Below are 17890 nucleotides of genomic sequence, written 5' to 3'. Positions count from 1 at the left end.
CTTCCTCCTTCCTCTGATCAAGTCACATAATATGTAATCTTAAAAACATTTTTTGTTTTAGCTGATTTTGATAAGCATCACATTGTGTTCATACTATTGTTCACATATATATAATGTTTACATTAAACATTATTTCACATTTATTAATTATAACATGTAATCTTATATTGCATTGATGCTGGAGAAAAAAATCTTTCATTTACTCCCAAATGTATATTCTCACTTCTTTTAAGGCATTTCTTATAATGCTCCAAGATCAATTGCAAGTATTTATAAATGCAATATGAAATGCTATAAATTGATCGTTTAAAGAAATCTTAGTAGGTTTAGTTTTTTACAACAGAGCTGCATTGAACAGTTACTGCACACATACACTGTGGTAAGGCTGAGAGAGCACACAAATGTTAACACACAGCCCCGACCTCAAGAAGCTCAACATTTGTCACATTTAATGACATGAATTGATACGGATTCTTTTTTGGTTTTGTAAGAGAAAAGGTCTTCTTCTGTCATCCAGGCTGGAGTACAGTGGCACAATCATAGCTTACTGTAACCTCAAACTCCTGGGCTCAAGTGATCCTCCCATCTCAGCCTCCCAAAATGTTGGGATTACAGGTGTGAGTCACTGCACCTGGCCTGAATGTATTCTTTCTAAGGAAATCTGAGGGGTCATAAATAGCATGGGGCATGTAATTTTCTTTCCTTCAGATGTACCAAGAGGAAAAAAAAATCACAAACTTTGATAAGTAAAAGACATGAAAAATATGATAGTGCTGCATTAAGTAGTACAAAGTGGAACACTTCAGATGTACCCAGGATATGCCCTTGTTGAACAAAATATTCTGGGTGTCTGTTCATTTCACACATAATTACTGAGTGCCCACTCTATACTAAATATGAAGATGTGATGATTAGTTTTATTTGTCAACTTGGCTAGACCACAGTCCCCAATTGTTCAATCAAATGTTAATCCAAGTGTTGCCATGAAGGCATTTTGTTTGTTATTAAAGTCCACAATCGATTTTAAGTAAGGGAGATTATACTAAATAATCTGAGTGGGGTTGATTTATTCAGTCCATTGAAAGGCCCTGAGAGCAAAGCTAAGGCTTCCCTGACGAAGAAAAGCAAGCCCTATGAGGTAGCTATTAGCATTATTCCTATTTTACAGACTAGGACACTGAGGCTTAGAGTCCAATATCTGCAGACTTCAGTTCAACTCATGCCCGAGTTCCAACCTGTCCTTCCTGATATCCAGCCCTACAGATTTCAGACTTGTCCAGCCAGTCCCCAAAATCACTTAGGTCTATTTCTTGCAATAAATCACTTAACATCTATTTCTTACTGGTTCCGTTACTCTAGTTGAACCCTGACTTAATATATGAGAAGCAAGGGATACATAAGACAGACTCAGGCCTTGTTCCTACCAATTGTATGTTTTAGTGGAAATGTTACAGGAGAAGCTAAGTGATTACAAGACAGCCTTATGAAGGTAAAAGTACAGATACCTAGCTTAGACTTCAGAGTGCTACGAGTAAGAAAAGTTTCCTGGAAGACTGAAGTTTAACTTGAGAGTTGAAAAACCGAGTATGAATTAAGAAAGTAAAGCGTGTGTGTGTGCACATGCGTATTGGAGGCAGAACAGTGATAAAGCATTTCTAGCAGAATACCTACCCTGTGCTAAAGGCTAGAGGTAAGAGGGAGTACGGTACAATGGAAGACTGGTAGAAACTTCTGCAAAACTGGTGCACAGAGAGTGAAGGTGGAGTGCTGAGAGATAGAATCTATGGGAATGAGCAGAAGCTAGATCATGAAGGCCTGTAAGTCATGTTAAGTTGCTGGGCACACAGAAGCCACTTAAGGGTTTTTAGTATAGATAACACATGATCACTTTTAGAACGCAATGTGGAGAATTGATTGGGAGAAAATAAAGATTGGGAACTAGAAGAAATAATTCAAATGACTAATCATGGTGACCTAGTTTGGGTGAAAGCAGTGGGAATGGAGAGAATTCCATTGGAGAGATATTTAGACAGTGGAGTGAACAATACTTGGTGATTGATTGAATTTGAGGAATGATGGAGATTGAAAGCCATTGTCAAAACATGATTTCTCACCTAAATAAGTAGGTGGATGATGGGACCATTCACAAAGATGAGAAATAGAGAAGAAGGATTAGGTGTGGAGCAGAGGAAGACTATGTTTGAGGTACTTACGGGCATACTGTTGGAGATCACCAGTCAGCAGTTAGCTATGACAGTTTAAAGGAGAGGAGATGATCTAGGTTCAAAATATGGATCTAAGAGGCATCACTGTGTCAGTGGAAATTGAAGCTAGGATGCAGATGAGATTGCCTAGGGAGGTAGCAGAGAGAGGGCAGGAAAAAGACCGGCGTATACCCTGGAACAACCCCAACATGTCCAATGTGAAAAGAAGATCCCTCATAATAGGAGGCAGTAGTTTTAAAATCAGGTTAAAAGCATGACTTAGAAGATGGCCTTCCTTAGGATTGTTTTTCTCCACAATTCACTGGTGAATATGAAAATTTATTAAGATCCAAAGACAGCACAATGTTTTCAGTTGTAGATTCACTCGCTTTCTATACTAACGTGATCTGGCTAGCATGTGTTTTACAGGTTGAAAAGCATTTCCACGTACATTCATTTCTTCATTCAATTCTGCAAAAATAATGGTAATACCTATGAAGTAGTTATTAGCATTACTCATATTTTACAGACAAGGACACTGAGGCTTACAGAAGTTCAATATTTTCAACTTGTCCAAGCTCACTCAGCTCCATCCTAGTGCCTCTGACCATCAATCCCTTTAGTATGGCCCTTTATAGTGAGCATACATTCAAAAATAGCCCTGAAGCTATGGCTGACCCTCTATTACAGGTAGGAACATAAAGGTTTACAGGAGCCAAGAGGTGAATCAAAATTTCTGCTCTAAAAATGGAGTAGCTGAAATTGCATGTAGGTCTTTTGTTGCCATAGAATCAGCTCTCAGTACCTGCTGACTCATAGTAACTACGTAGTAAATTTTTATGGTCTATGACTTTAATAACATTTTGTTTTTTTATATTGCTTGGTCTTAATATGAAATTGGTCCTCTGTCTATCCACAGCAAGCATCATAATTGTTCTAGGAACTCACTAACATTTTGCCAGAAGGTGTACAGTTCCTTCTGAAAACAAAGCAATAAATAAGTATTAACCCTAATAATTATTTTTCTTCTTCAGTTCCAGACTCTCTGGTACCATAAAATTAAAATATGGGGATATTATTTTGGAACCTGCAAGCTACTAAAATTTGCCACCAGGATTCTAATAATCAGTTTCAAGGGGATTGATAAGGAACAACAGTATAATTCAAAATTTAATGCAATAATACTGAAAGACCTTTGTAATTTTTTATATATAAATTTATGAATCATTGCAGGACAGATCCACCTTCAAATGTCTTACTAGCCCACCCTCGACCAAAGAAGTACAGAATAAGATTGAAAACAGCATATCCTCCACTTGAAAGATTGTCTGGAGATCAATGACCTAATCAATATGAAAGTGATTAGTAAATAGCAAATACCCACATGATAAGTTATTCTTATTATTTTATTAATGATAATAATCTAGGTTCTACTTCAGTGTGGCAGGACCATCTTGTCACAAAATGTATCACTGCTTCAAAATTCTACATGAGCAATGTTTTTTTATCCAGATGAATTTAATCAACCCAGAGTAATTCCGGCATCAATGAAAACAACATCCAGATTTAGGATTTGTACAGAAGGCTGATGTAACTGGAGAAAGAAACTCGGGGCCTTGCTGAATGCTTAGGGTTACGTGATTGACTTCCTTTTAGTGGTGATATTTATTTCTCCAAGTCTAACTGCTCAATTTTCCTAGCAGTGTAAGTGCTGGAGTGATGACCCAGGGAATCACCCTGTATTTCCTTGGATGGCTATTATGTCCCATGTAAACCATTGCTTCTTTTGAAAAACTGGGTTCCAGTTTTTGGTCTCCAATTTGGTTGACATGTGACACTTGGCAATTCACTTTACCTTTAGCTTTGTTTCCTCACCTATAAAATGGGATTATAATAATAATTCTTACATCACAGTTATCATCAAGATATAAAAAATTATTACTCTATTACTTTACTTTTTCTTCTGAGGTTTTATGATACATCTTTCAAAGTTGTTTTAATGTAATGTTACAGGATTATTAAAAGGAAAATATTTTATTGGGTATAAAGAACATAATGAGAAAAAGAAACAGGGGATTTGTGTATAAGACCACGAGCCTAATGAATCTCAGAAAATAGTAACTTTTTAAATTAATAAATGTTTTCCTCCCTCAAAGTGTTTATCTCATATTACGTTTCTATTTTCATTATCGTTTCATTGATTATTTCCTAAACTCAAAATTTAGATTGTGGAAGCTAGGACTGAGATTCTTGGCAGAAAAGCTGCCAGATTTGATTTCTGAGTATGAATCTAATTAGGACAATTGACAATTTGTGTACTAGCTTGGGAATAATTTTTTTTAATTCATAAACTGAGAAATTCTAAAGTTACAAACAAAGGGTAAAAACCTACCCCTTTGATACTATGAGGAATTATCTAAGAACTGGAGACCATTTCTCTTTATAAAAGGGTAAGGAGGCCAGGTGTGGTGGCTTGTGCCTGTAATCCCAACACTTTGGGAGGCCAAGGCAAGTGGATGGCTAGAGCCCAAGAGTTTGAGACCAGCCTGGACAACATGGCAAAACCCTGTCTCTACCAAAAATAAAAATAAAAAAAAGGGGTGTGTATGTGTATGTGTGTGTGTGTGTGTGTGTGTATATACTTACCCTTTTTTAAAAATCTTTTTTGAGACAGAATCTCGCTCTGTCTCTCAGGCTTGAGTGCAGTAGTGCAATCATAGCTCTCTGTAACCTTTGCCTCCCAGGCTCAATCAGTCCTTCCACTTCAGCCTCCAGAGTAGCTGGAACTACAGGAGCATGCCACCATATCCAGCTAATTTTGTGTGTGTGTGTGTGTGTGTATATATATACATATATATATACACACACACACACATATAGAATATATATATGCTACTGCACTCCAACCTGAGAGACAGAGCGAGATTCTGTCTCAAAAAGAGAAAAAAAAAAGGGTAAGTATACACGTTCACATCTATGCAAGTCCTGGCATGGTAAATAAGCATGTAGCTCTGGGGTCAGATCACCTGGATTGGAACACCTATCTATGTCTTTGCTTACAAAAAAGCAAGCTTCTTAAACTTTCCACTCCTCAATTGATTTTCTCTTGTAAACAAGAACCATCATAATATCTACCTTGTAGATTTTATGTGGGAAGAAAATGATAAACAGCACATGTAAAAAGCTTCATGCATGCTCCTGAGAAGCCAGCTATTAAATGCACTTGCTGACTTCTGCCTAAAAGGATTGACCTAGATTTGCCTTCGTCTGATACGTACCTGTGATCTGTGAGAATGAGACAACAAATAAATGAGCAATCTAAGCCCCAATCATTCATGAGGCTATAAAACATAAAGTACACAGAGAGCAAAATTTTTTCTTGTGTGTCCTTATCTTATCCCTGATGTTCCAGAAAATCATTTGAGCTATGTAAGTTAAATTGATAACCATTCTATGGCTTCCAAGCTAATGAAAGTGCCAAGCAGCTGCCCCCTCCTGGCTTTGAGTGTTAGACTGCAAAGTACTTCCAATACTATATATATGTTCCATCCACCTTATTTCCTGAATAAGAAAATCAATTCCTTAAAATCTTGTATTACTTTTTATCTTTGTTCTATCACCCACCAACTCCTTTTACTACAGCCAAAAACAAGGAACACAATAAGGAAATAATGGAAAGAGTTGAACAAGAATTAAATTCATTGTGGTTTAATCCAAATAGTGCTGAAGTGCTCCAGTATGAATGCTGTGTTCCAACCCAGTATCTCCTCTTGAGGGATGACAGTAATTCTCTCTCAAGGAGCTTCTGAGAGTTAAGAACAACCAACAACCACAAAAATGATTTCCTGTGAATTCATCTGTAATAAAACATCTAAAGGGAAAGCTCTCTACTTGAGAGTTCTTCCAGTCAGTTATAGCACAAGGCATAAAGGGTGACTTTGAGAGAACCAATTATTGTGGTATGCTAAAAGCAACATAAATTGACAAAGTCTATGAATTCTCTGTCTCAACTCACTATGCACAGGGTGAGTGCTTTCCTACCAAGACATAATGTTCCATTACTCAAGGGATGAAAAATTGAGATCAGAAATTAAATTTTGCAGCACTAAACATAACCTTGGCTAGTATTTATAGACATAGCATAGTGCACAGAGGAAGCTTATTATTATTTGTTTTTTATTTTCCAATATGGTGGAACCAATTTGCCCTGGTTTTCCTGGGACTTTCTAGGATTTAGCACTGAAAATCCCCAAGTCCCAAAAACCCTTGAGTCCTGGTTAAACCAAGATAATTGGCAATCGTATTTCTCAAATCAAGTTAGTCCTATTTCTTGGTATAACTACAAAGTAATTTTCAGGGTTCCCAAAACTCCTTCACCAAGAAAAGCACCTTTATCAGCATGAAATACAGCATTTGAGAAGAGATAAGTAAAATTATATTCATAAAATGATTGAAAATCCTCCCTATGGTTTATTGGGTAGACATAGTTGTTCATACATCACATGACAACAGCAAGACAGTCCCAGACTTCTTCCGCCTTCCTTCAGAGAAAGGGGTTGCGATACAAACCGCTTCAATACATCCTAATAATTTCTGTCATGGCAGAAGCTATGAGCATTATAGGAGGACATAGTGGAATATACCTGGAAGGGTTGGGAAAAACTTCCCATAGGAGTGATAGCGAAACTGAAATCTTAAAACAAAAAAATACATTCTTAGTGTAGTGGTAGAAGTCACTAAACAAAGCCATATGCTGAGAGGGACAGCTGGGCAAGTTGGGCAGGTGTTTTTTTGTTTTTGTTTTTGTTTTTTTGTATCGTGCAACTTAAAACAGCAGATATTGCTGAGGAAAGGAGGTGCTGCAGAGTGGCAGGAGCAGAGACAACGAGAAAGAGACCAATGAATGCACCAGAAGGGGTATAGTTGGTTCCTCCAGGACAAACTTTACCCTTTTATCACATTTGTCTTGATTTCCTCTGGGAAAAATCTGGTTGCCTGAGCCATTTCCTCTTAAGCTTATTTCAAGGGATCTTCAAAAAGTTTATGGAAAATAAGTGTTATGAAAAAACTATGAATAAACTTCAAAATTTTTTTGCACCAAGCCAAACTCATACTAACTTGTTTAACATGTTTGAACAAGGTCTAGTTTGAGGCACTAAGAAGGATAAAACATTAATTTTTTTAAAGCCCCTATAGAAGCAACATGAATTCTGCTAAAATTGAAGCAAGAACATTGAATTTTTGGTAAAGCTTGGGTGGAAGAATGGTGAAATCACTGTGGCTTTATGAAAACTTTATGGGGACAATGTCCCAAAGAAACCAGCAGTTTACAAATGGATAACCCTTTTTAAGAAGGAGAAAGACAATGTTGAAGATAAGGCACAAGACGGTGTTGGAGATGAACAGCAGACCATTCACATCAGTTGGCAAAAAAAAAATTAATCTTGTTTGTGCCCTAGTTGAAGGAGATCAACGATTAACAACAGAAACAATAGCGAACACCATAGACATCTCACTTGGCTAAAATTGACATCTCAATGGCTACCTCTTGGTAGCCATTGGACCAGTCAAGAGCAAAGATCATGGCAAAAGTGAACCAAGAGCAGAGGTCGTGGCAACAGGTTCTGGGGATGCTCAAGGCATTTTGTTTGTTGACTTTCTGGAGGGCCAAAGAACAATAACAACTGCTTATTATGAGAGTGTTTTGAGAAAGATAGCCAAAACTTTAGCAGAAGAACACCTGGAAACGCTTCACCAAATAGTCCTTCTCCATTACAACAATGCTCCTACTCATTCTGTCATCAAACAAGGGCAATTTTATAAGAGTCTGAATGTGAAATCATTAGGCATTCATATTGCAGTCCTAATATGATCTCCTGACTACTTCGTATCTCGTAATCTTAAAAAAAGCTTTAAAAGGCACCCATTTTAGTTAATAATGTAAAAATGATTGCATTAACATGGTTAGATTTCCAGGAACGTTAGTTCTTAAGGGATGAACTAAATGGCTGGTATCGTAGCTTACAAAAGTTTATTGAATTTGATGAAGTTGATGTTGATAAAAGAATTTTATATTTTTTATTTTTATCTCTTAATCCCATATTTCCATGAACGTTTTGAAGTCTTCTCTCATATATCTATTAAATTCAATTCACCCTTCAATGCTCCTCTGGGTATCTCCATTTTCAACAAACCTTCCTCTGTCTTTGTAATTATTCCTGGCCTTCATCTTCCTGTGCCTCCAAACTCCTCACTATGTGTGTCACATATTTATGAGTTTCATCACATTTGATTTCCAGTATTTTAAAACTATTATTCATTAGGCCAACAATATTTTTTGAGCATTTACTGTGTGCTAGGCACTCTTCCAGGTACTGCTAAAAAGTAGCAAACAAGTCGGAAATGATCCCTGGTCTCCTGGAGCATATAGTGCTTTAAAAAGAAAGAAAAAAGAAACAAAAAAACAGAAACAAGAGTATAACCAATTAAAGGTAGAGACCATGTCTATATAGACATCAGTTGTATCCTCTACAGTGTCAAAAAAAATAGCTGTGGTACATATTAGGCAGTTAATATCTGTTGACAATTAATTAAAACACTTAGTAGTGGAATTGTTCGTATTAAGAAATAAAAGCAGTGTAAGAGGAATGGTATTAAATATAGAGGTTATTCAAGGGTCCCATTAAAATGTGATGATAAACATAACCATCCCTCACTGGGTAGTCCTGCTGATGATATGGATGTGGAAGTTAAAGGCGGGGGGAATTGGATTGGAAAATACTCTTTATGATGAATATATATACATATTTTCTCTTTACCAAACTCAATAGTGTAGTGAACACATATTATTCAAAGAGAACAAGAAAGATCTGATTTTACATTCTGTTTTACCTTGGTGACCTCCTGAAGCTATTTTCTTTGACTCTCAACTTGCTCATCTTTAAAATGGGGGGATACAGGGGAAATATGCTGATGTCTCCTGGTTTGCCTCCTTCTCCCTTCTCCACACAGCTCTGTCTTAGGAGGCTCAGTGCCTGGACTGCATCAATAGGCTCCAAGGCTCTGGATTCTGATTGGGTTCAGCCAATGAGGAGCTAGCGGGAGACAGAGGGTGGGAGTGTTGGTAATTTCCTTCTACTGTAGACTCCATTTTCAACAGCCTTTTCAGTAGATTCTGTTTTTCATGGCCTTGACCCTTCTGGCTAGAACTTCTCACTAGTTCTCTGCTGCTTATATTCCCAGAGTACTCTACTCGTCCTCTGTGTTTCCACTAACGCTGCTCATGGTAAATAGTCTCTTTATTAAATTCTCTACAAATTACCCAGTTTGACCATGCCCTCTTTTCCTGTTAATACAGAAGGCAATCATAATTACTTCTTGCTAGTGTAAACATTAATTTAAACCATATGAAGTGTGTAGCACAGCCCCTAGTATAAAGTAAATCTTAGATAAACACAACTTTCACACTCTCCTTCTCCTTCTCCTCTGTCCTTCTTAAAGACATGATATTCATCTATGGTACTAGGGAATTTGTGTTTAGTGTGACTTTTAAGAGTTTAATAAGCTTCTATGTGAAGAGGCTTTTGTTACTATAAAGGAAAACTATTTTTTATGTAGGGTTCATTACGTAATAAATCAAGAAAATGCATGTTCCAAAAGTCATGGCAATATAAAGAAAAGTGTACTTCAACTATAATTGTTTGAACTAGAATTAAATGTCTGCTTTATAATGATATGCTATCCTTCTCTAAGGAACACATATATACTCAGACTATAAACAAGCTAAAGGAAAAGATAGAAAAAAATAAGTTGGGAGTGTTCATATTTATTTGACATAGATAATGCCTTTGTGGACAAAATATTGCTTACAAAAATTTGTTTTGAGAATGACTGATAATTCTAACTCATGTTTCTTTTCTTTTCTTTTTTTTTTTTTTTTTGAGACGGAGTCTCGCTCTTTCACCCATGCCGGACTGCAGTGGCACTATCTGGGCCCACTGCAAGCTCCGCCTCCCGGGTTCACGCCATTCTCCTGCCTCAGCCTCCTGAGTAGCTGGGACTACTACAGGCGTCTGCCACCACGGCCGGCTAATTTTTTGTATTTTTAGTAGAGACAGGGTTTCACCGTGCTAGCCAAGATAGTCTTGATCTCCTGAACTCATGATCTGCCCACCTCAGCCTCCCAAAGTGCTGGGATTACAGGCGTGAGCCACTGTGTCTGGCCCTAACTCATGTTTCTTATAAGTTTTGTGCCAAGAAGATTAAATGAAAATATACTGTGACAGAATGGCTATTGAGAAATGACCGAGTCTTTTTTTTTTCTGTAGGGGGGTCATGGAAGAATGAAAGATATTCTCTTTTTGCAGTAATGATGACCAGGCTTCTGATCCTTCTGTCCAGGAATACTTACCTTCCTGATGTAGCTAACAGCCAGAAAGAGAAGTAATCCACTGTGAATGGTATGCTGGAGGGAATTTCCCACATACATCTTTGCTACTAAAGGTTTAGGTCCACGTAAATAATTAAACTGTATTTCTCAAGGACAAAATTAATCAGCAGAAGTACTGTGATTAAAGAGGTGCCCTATGAGGTTGATAGAACCCCTGAAACCAGGAAGGTGGTGAGATTTATGGTTTTCAGAACAGCAGAGGCAGGGGCTCATCAGAATGCATAGCCTCTGAAGTGGCAGAGCCTCCATGGGGATGCCTGCCTGGGTGTGGTAGGTTGCAACAATGGCCACATTCTCCATACCTTCCTGTATCCAAGTTTTTTTGGAATGTGATTTTGAAGCTTCTTCCATCAAGAATTGAAGTCTATTGTTCCATCTTTTGAATCTGAGCTGAGTTATGACTTCTTTTGGCCAAAATAATGCAGCAGAAATTATGCTCTGCTGGTTCTGAATCTAGGCTCTAAGAGGCCTCGTATGTCTCTTATTTTTCTCATGCAACCCTACAAAGCTACCATGTATGCAAACCTGAGATACCCTGCTGGAAGATCAGAGACATGTATAACTGTTCCTGTTCTATTCCCTAGCCAACAGCCAGACAATCTGCAAGAAGCAGAGCTGTTTCGCTGACTTCTAGCTGACTACAGATGCATACATGACACAAATCAAGGCAGAAAGAGCTGCTCGGCAAAGCCCAGGCCCAATTGTCAACCCACAGAATCATGAACTAAAAATGTGGTTGTTTAAATCATTAAGTTTTGAGGTTGCTTGTTGCACAGCAAAGCTAACTGATACACTATGTGCCTGTGGTCTTGGGACTTCGATCAGGATCTCCGTGGCTTAGCTTTGCATGAGGAGAATGGAGCTACCCGCATGCAAATGAGAGATGTTGACCTGAAAAGAGCCATATTAACAACCATCAAAGATGAGAGAGATGCCTGGCATCTACCGTTTTCCCATCTAGCCTATGCTTCAGGGTTCTTGTGCCATCTAAGGAGAAAGAAAAGACAAACTCCTATGTTACTTCTGCCAAATCAGTTGACACTGGACTTTATGACCATCTTAACATGTGGATAGTAGGGTTAAATTTAATTTTAATTAGAAAAATAATAAAACTTTGGTTCTATAGCTGAATTAATTTGTTGAAATTTTTAAATAATAAAATTTAAAATATTTTCCAACACCTTATTTGAAGAAGAAAGTATAATCAATTATCCTTAGATCTTATATCCTGTTTCTCAGCCAGCAAAGGAGAGATAACTATCAGATTGCATATCTTTCTGAATGAGGTATTTGACTTATAATTTAATGTTTGGTAATTTTAATGATTTCTTAGTAAAAGTATGGTCAAGTTACGAGACAGCAAATAAGTGTTCATGTCCAAAGTAGGGATTGTTGAAATATTATATATTTACAAAGAACTCTGGACTGGAAGTCACATGAATTGTATATTAGTTCTGTCTCTGTTGGTAATTAGTGTGATGCTATGTGAGTCATTACTCATCTTTGGGTCTTTATTTCTTTATCTGCAAATTAAGAAAGAAGAACAAAATGATCTTTAGGTTCCTTTGAAGATCTTCTAGTCAATGTCTCTCATTCTACATTTATAATCAGATGATCTTTTTAAACATATTTAGGGGTACAATGTACTTTCCCAGAGAATATCATTGATCTGATTACTCTTTCCTATAACTCTTTAAAGCAGTTACTGATAAGAGTGGACAGGCAGTTAATCAGGCACTGTTCTGCCACTGATGTTTTTTATTATTGTTACGTTACCTATTTATCTATCTGGTCTCCAGAATTAGTTTGTAGTCCCCTTAAGGATGAAGATGGTGTCTTGACTTTTTGACCCTCCTCATTTGAAATTATAATAGATAAACCTAACTATAATGAAAATAGTTGATACACTTAAAATTTGATTATATTAATAAATTGCAATATACTCTCAAAATAGTTGTCTTTTTCCAATATTTGTAACAGCACTGGAAGAATTGAGCTACATTATCTGTAAGATCCCTTCTTAGTGTACTAGTCTTTCTAAAATGCTATGGAAGGGCCAAGTGCGGTGGCTCATGCCTGTAATCCCGGCACTTTGGGAGGCCGAGGCGGGGGGATCACTTGTGGCCAGGAGTTTGAGACCAGCCTGGCCAACGCAGTGAAAACCCGTTTGTAACAGAATTTGTGATTTTCAACTGGGCACATGCTCAATCAGAATAAAGATTACATTTTTCAGCCTCCTTTGTAAAAGGTATGGTCATAAGATTAAGTTCTAGGAACTGGAATATAAGAGCTGTGGCGTACATAAAGTGATGGAGAAATGCCCTTCACCTTTCCTCCTTCCTGCTAGCTGGAATGTGGATGAAGAGTTGGAGCTCAAGCAGCCATTTAATGACCTTAGGAATGAAATTCATGGATAGTGGCCTGATTTCAAGCAAAGCTACAGTGCTCCTGCTCTGATTTTAGATAGTCAGCTTCAGTCTACTTTTCTTGGTTTATCTGACTCCTGACTGGATTTTTTTTCCTCTTTGCACACCTAAAATTCTCAACTAAGGCACTATGAACAGGACAAAAGTAAGCTCCCCCCAATGTTTTTTAAAAATTCCAGCTTTAAACTAAACTTTCATGGGTTCTTCCACAAATAAAAGACATACTAAAAAATCTGAACATATATATAATTTTAGTGAAATGTTGAGAAGGGATAAACGTCTCAAAGAACAGTAATTTTGCAAGATAAATATTTGTAATGTTTAAATATGTTCTATATCAGACTGAATTCTGAGAATTTCAGAAAGTGATGATAGTACAAAAAACATAGGAAGTTGTTCTGAAGAAAGGCAGGCTCTAAGTAGCTAAGCAAATATTATTAAATGCCAAACAATTCTATACATTTAAATGTCAGGATTATTTTGCTGGCATTTCTCTTGAAAACAATTTTTAAAGAGATGCATCTTCAGATACATCTTAATTTTAAAAATTGCAGAAGTCATACTTCTAATAAGTTGCTACTGTGATACATGTTGGTATTGGATTTCCTTTTAACTTTCCATTTTGTTATTAGCTAATTTACACGAAACTTCTCTAAGCATCACACTACTCTCAACTCTGAGGTTTACGTATGTTTTTAAATGTATGCCTTTTCTTTTTTCTTTTTCAGATGGGGGTGTCTCATTATGTTGCCTGGGCTGGCCTCGAATTTCTAGGTTCAAATGATCCTCCCGACTCAGCCTTTAGGGTAACTATAACTGCAGGCACACTCCACCACACCTGGCTTAAATGTATTTTCTGAATAGTTATAAAAACTGCTTACCTAGGTGATATCGCATTACATTCTCACTAACTGCAAGATTAGAAGACAGATTATAGAGTTGTTAAATAATACAATCAACTAAAATTAATGGAAATATTGAATATGGTAGGTTCCCAATATGAGACTGTTGCACTATTGAGTCCAGACCGTGACATTTTTGAGGTTTGCACCTTTGAAAAAGTGTTACACATAGATTCTTTTAAGACAATGTTTCTCAAATTATGGCAATGGAACCACTTGCATCAGAATTGCTGGAGTGTTTATTTAAAATGCTAATTTCCAGACCTCTCAAAAGCTCTAGTGAATCGATCTCTACCTGTGGCTTAAAAATTTTAACTTTAATTAAAACTTAAAAATCTGTTTAACCTCCGTCTCAACAGATTTTCAAGTACATTTAAGTTTCAGAACCTCTGTTCTACTGCTGCAATGAAGTTTAAAGCTGATTCAAGTTATTCTTTCCATACCTCCATGCCAATATCGCAATCATTCCTTTTTCACTCTGCCTCCGTTATAATTTTGACTTCATGCCAAGGCAGGGCTCATTTGCTGGATGATCAACATTTACTTTTAAGTAGAGAGGGCTGTCTCTAAATAGTTACAGAGGACATGGATAGTCATACCTATCAGTCAACTGACAGGAAAAGGATAAGTCTAACAAAAGTACAGTTCCTAGATTTCAAAACCATTTTTTGAACTAATCTGGGAGGAGTATAGTTGTGATATAAGGAATGACTTTGTGTTAAAGAAAGGACAGGATAACTTAATAGAGGTCTCCCATCTCATTCTGTGACGGTGCTTTTGGGTTCCGGTGATGAATGTGTTCATTTTATGTGGCTTGCTCCGGGTAAATAACCCAGTGCCCTATCAGCTCTGCAGCCCGCGGCCAGCGGCTGTGTGTGCGCGCTAAAGACGGCGGAAGGTGCCTGGGGGAGGGCCTGGGGAGGGGCTGGCCAGCGCTATCACGCCCCTGGCTCTTCCTAAGAGATTCAGCCCTTTCTCTGCAGCTGCCGCTTGAAGATTCCACGCTTTCCCTCCAGAGGAAAGAAGCCCTCCATCTAAATCAGCTGTCTTCTCCACAGCCCTCCTTTTTCTCTTCGCCAGACGCCACCCCTACCCCTTCTATTGTGTTGTGCCTTTTCATTTTAGCCCCGCTTCCCACGTAGAGCCCTAACCTCCTTTGTAGCGAGGGCACTTGAAAATTTCCGAACCTCGAGTTGTAATGGAGCTGTATGGAAAGGTAAGCAGGCGAAAGGAGTTCCTTGGGGTGCTTAGCCAGAAATCTCGCTTTCACGCACTTCGCTGTGCGGGTTGTGTGTGTGACTGTACGCGCGCGCGACTTCTCAATGCAATTATGCGGATAAACCACTTTCCTTATGTGTGTACAATTCATCGTCTTTCTCCCCCACGTTTGCTGAATGAGATTGTAAAACTGCCCCACTCTGCCTGAGGAAACGTAGAAACTTTCTCGATTCGGATGGGGAGGGGGTAGGGCGGAGAGTCCCAGAGACCAGCTCTGGCTTCGTTTGCATTGGAAATTAGCACGAGGTAGTGTTGTTTCCTAATCAGAAAATCACAATCTACTGCCGAAGGCGATAGTTAGCAAAGAAAAATCTCCAGCTGAGATAAGCCGGGTCACGTTCGCCTGCCCCTGGCGAGGAAAAGAGCAGGGGAAACTGGGAGAGGTAACCCAGGAGCGTTTCGAAAGGAGTAGGGAGGCTCCGCGGCCGAGCCCGACTGGCGGATCGAGCCTGTTTAAGGGTTTGCTTGCTTGCCGGGAGTTGTAGTTCACCGCTCGCCTTTTTGCCGGGAACACCCGGAGGGCGAGACTACAACTCCCAGGAGCGCACGGGGCTCCCCGGCAGTACGCGTGTGCGGAGCCAGGAGAGGACAGCTCCAGTGCTGATGTTGGAGCCGGTTAGCGAACCCCAAGAGTGCAGAGTGTGGAGCGTGGAGCGCGCGGACTGTGCACGCTTGACCGGAAGCCCAGACCAGTGCGGTCCTAGCCAGAGAGAAAGGACATTTGCCAACAATGAGACACGAAGCGCCCATGCAGGTGGGTCCATAAAGAAAGAGTGGCCTCGGGAGGAATTGAAAGAGATGCTTTTCCCCTTGCTCCGCGCACAAACAGTTCAACGTGAGGAAAGGTCTAGGCGGTCACCCGCAGAGATGCGGCTCTGTGACATGACCCTGGGAACAGAGTTGGGTTTCATTACGCTCTGTGTGGCTGTGATTGGGGCTGTCTTGATGAGGGATCGGGCTATTCGCAATTTTTCTAGGCTCTGTAATGAGGATAAGAGTGTCTGTCTAAAATGAAAACCCAAGCAAACAAAAGTCAGAGGAGCATGCAATCTCGTGTTGGCATTGATCTCCTCTCTTGGCATCCGGGGTTTGAGATCGCGGTGAAAACTCACGGATTTAAGGCAGATAGGTCAGATTCGGGGTTGAAGGCTCCCCACTGGAGTCGGCATAGAGAGAATTCCGCTTGGTTAAGGGCGCATTAAATGAAGAAAAGCCAATGTTAGGCTCCTCAAAGTCCCCTTTCTTCAGTTAGGCTCCCAGTATCAGCAAAAAATAGCAAACACATCGGGGCTTGGCATATCCCTGAGCTATGCCAGCATCACTGTCCACACAACTGGTTTACTCTGTGTTGGAGACAGCCCCCTCTGAGCTTTGCTGTGTTATGTGCCCATTTGTTCTCCGATTCCCCATTTCAATCACATTCTTAGATGTTTCCTTTGAGAAATGCAAAGGACTCCGGTGCAGAAGTACCTCTGCCTAAGCATCTCGCTTAAGTTTTGTTTTTAAGTAAAGATGAGTGATAATTCTCGTCTATGTACTACCAGTTAACGTTAAACATCAGCTTGTGTTTCTTAATCAAGCAGTGATCCTACTGTGTAACAGAAAGGCATTTTATGAATGGGGTTGAGAGGAGAATAGAAAACATCATTTGGAATGTGCTGTCTCTCCTGAGAACCCACCTCTGCTGCCAAACCCAACATTATAAATATTTGACATTAATTTGGACTTCAGCGTTTTCCAACTGGTTTCTTCATGAATCAAGGACTTTAAACATATGCTTTGATTTACTTTTAATTTATTTTATGGGTTATGTATATTAAGAAACCCTTACTGGACTGTTAGATGAAAAATCTATAGAATTTAATTGTTTGTTGGGGGATTATATAAGGGAAGTCCTCAAATTACCTATGAGTTATTGAAAATTTAATTTGTTCCAGGGAACAGTAGCCCCTTTGTGTGTGTTCTAATACCTCTACTTGTGACTTAGCTTTTCATTATAGACCTGATGTGAAAAGAATCTGAACAGACAATAAAGGTACAGGCTGTTGCAATCAAGATATATTGGTTTATGATAATTTTCTATTACTGGAGATACTACCAGGAGCCAACTGGCTAAATTAATCATATTTAATTATAAGTAAACATTAATCGTAGACTTTAAAAATAGATCATTATACTTCACTATGTATATGTATATGAAAACATTTACATCTTAAATTTACACAATAAAAAAGATTTCCAAGAATTTTTGAAAAATAAAGTAGATTGTTAATATTTAAAGTAAACTATATATGCACTGATATTTTTCAATCAAAATAAATTACGAAAAATTTAACCACACTGTGTATCAATTTTGCTTTCTTACAAGAATTGCTTAGAATGTTCAGAAAGGTCATTAAAATATTACAGAACTGTATTAATGTTTTCAGGAAACAGTTAAAATTATTTTTTGTGTTCACCAACTATGTAGTAGGCACTGTGATTTTCTTAGTCAAAACTTTAGTGAAGAACTAAAATAAAAATAAGGTAAAATGAAATTAATTTGCTTGTGGATGAAGTTATTGTCATATTTATAATGTATTTTTAGCCATTGGACTGTTTTTGAAATTTAAAATTTCCAAATGCTGTCAT

General features: G+C 38.3%; 1 protein-coding gene across 2 annotated transcripts in view; it reads left to right on the top strand.

Moving 5' to 3' along the window:
- RAB3C (RAB3C, member RAS oncogene family) overlaps window positions 1-17890 on the top strand; it is a 387810-nt gene that overhangs the window by 51929 nt on the left and 317991 nt on the right. The window contains exons 5-6 of one of the 2 annotated variants that reach the window (XM_055254519.2): window positions 10532-10663; window positions 13808-15197. In XM_055254519.2, coding sequence (XP_055110494.2) covers window positions 15180-15197 — 18 coding nt within the window. In that variant the 5' untranslated portion in view covers window positions 10532-10663; window positions 13808-15179. Of the gene's footprint in view, window positions 1-10531; window positions 10664-13807; window positions 15198-15539; window positions 16014-17890 lie in introns of those variants that run through there. The other variant, XM_055254518.2, reaches the window with a different exon arrangement.

This window comes from Symphalangus syndactylus, chromosome 18, assembly GCF_028878055.3.
Source record: "Symphalangus syndactylus isolate Jambi chromosome 18, NHGRI_mSymSyn1-v2.1_pri, whole genome shotgun sequence".
NCBI classification, from domain to species: Eukaryota; Metazoa; Chordata; class Mammalia; order Primates; family Hylobatidae; genus Symphalangus; species Symphalangus syndactylus.
The sequence above is the reverse complement of the archived record's forward strand: the minus strand, read 5'-3'. Positions and strand labels throughout refer to the sequence as shown.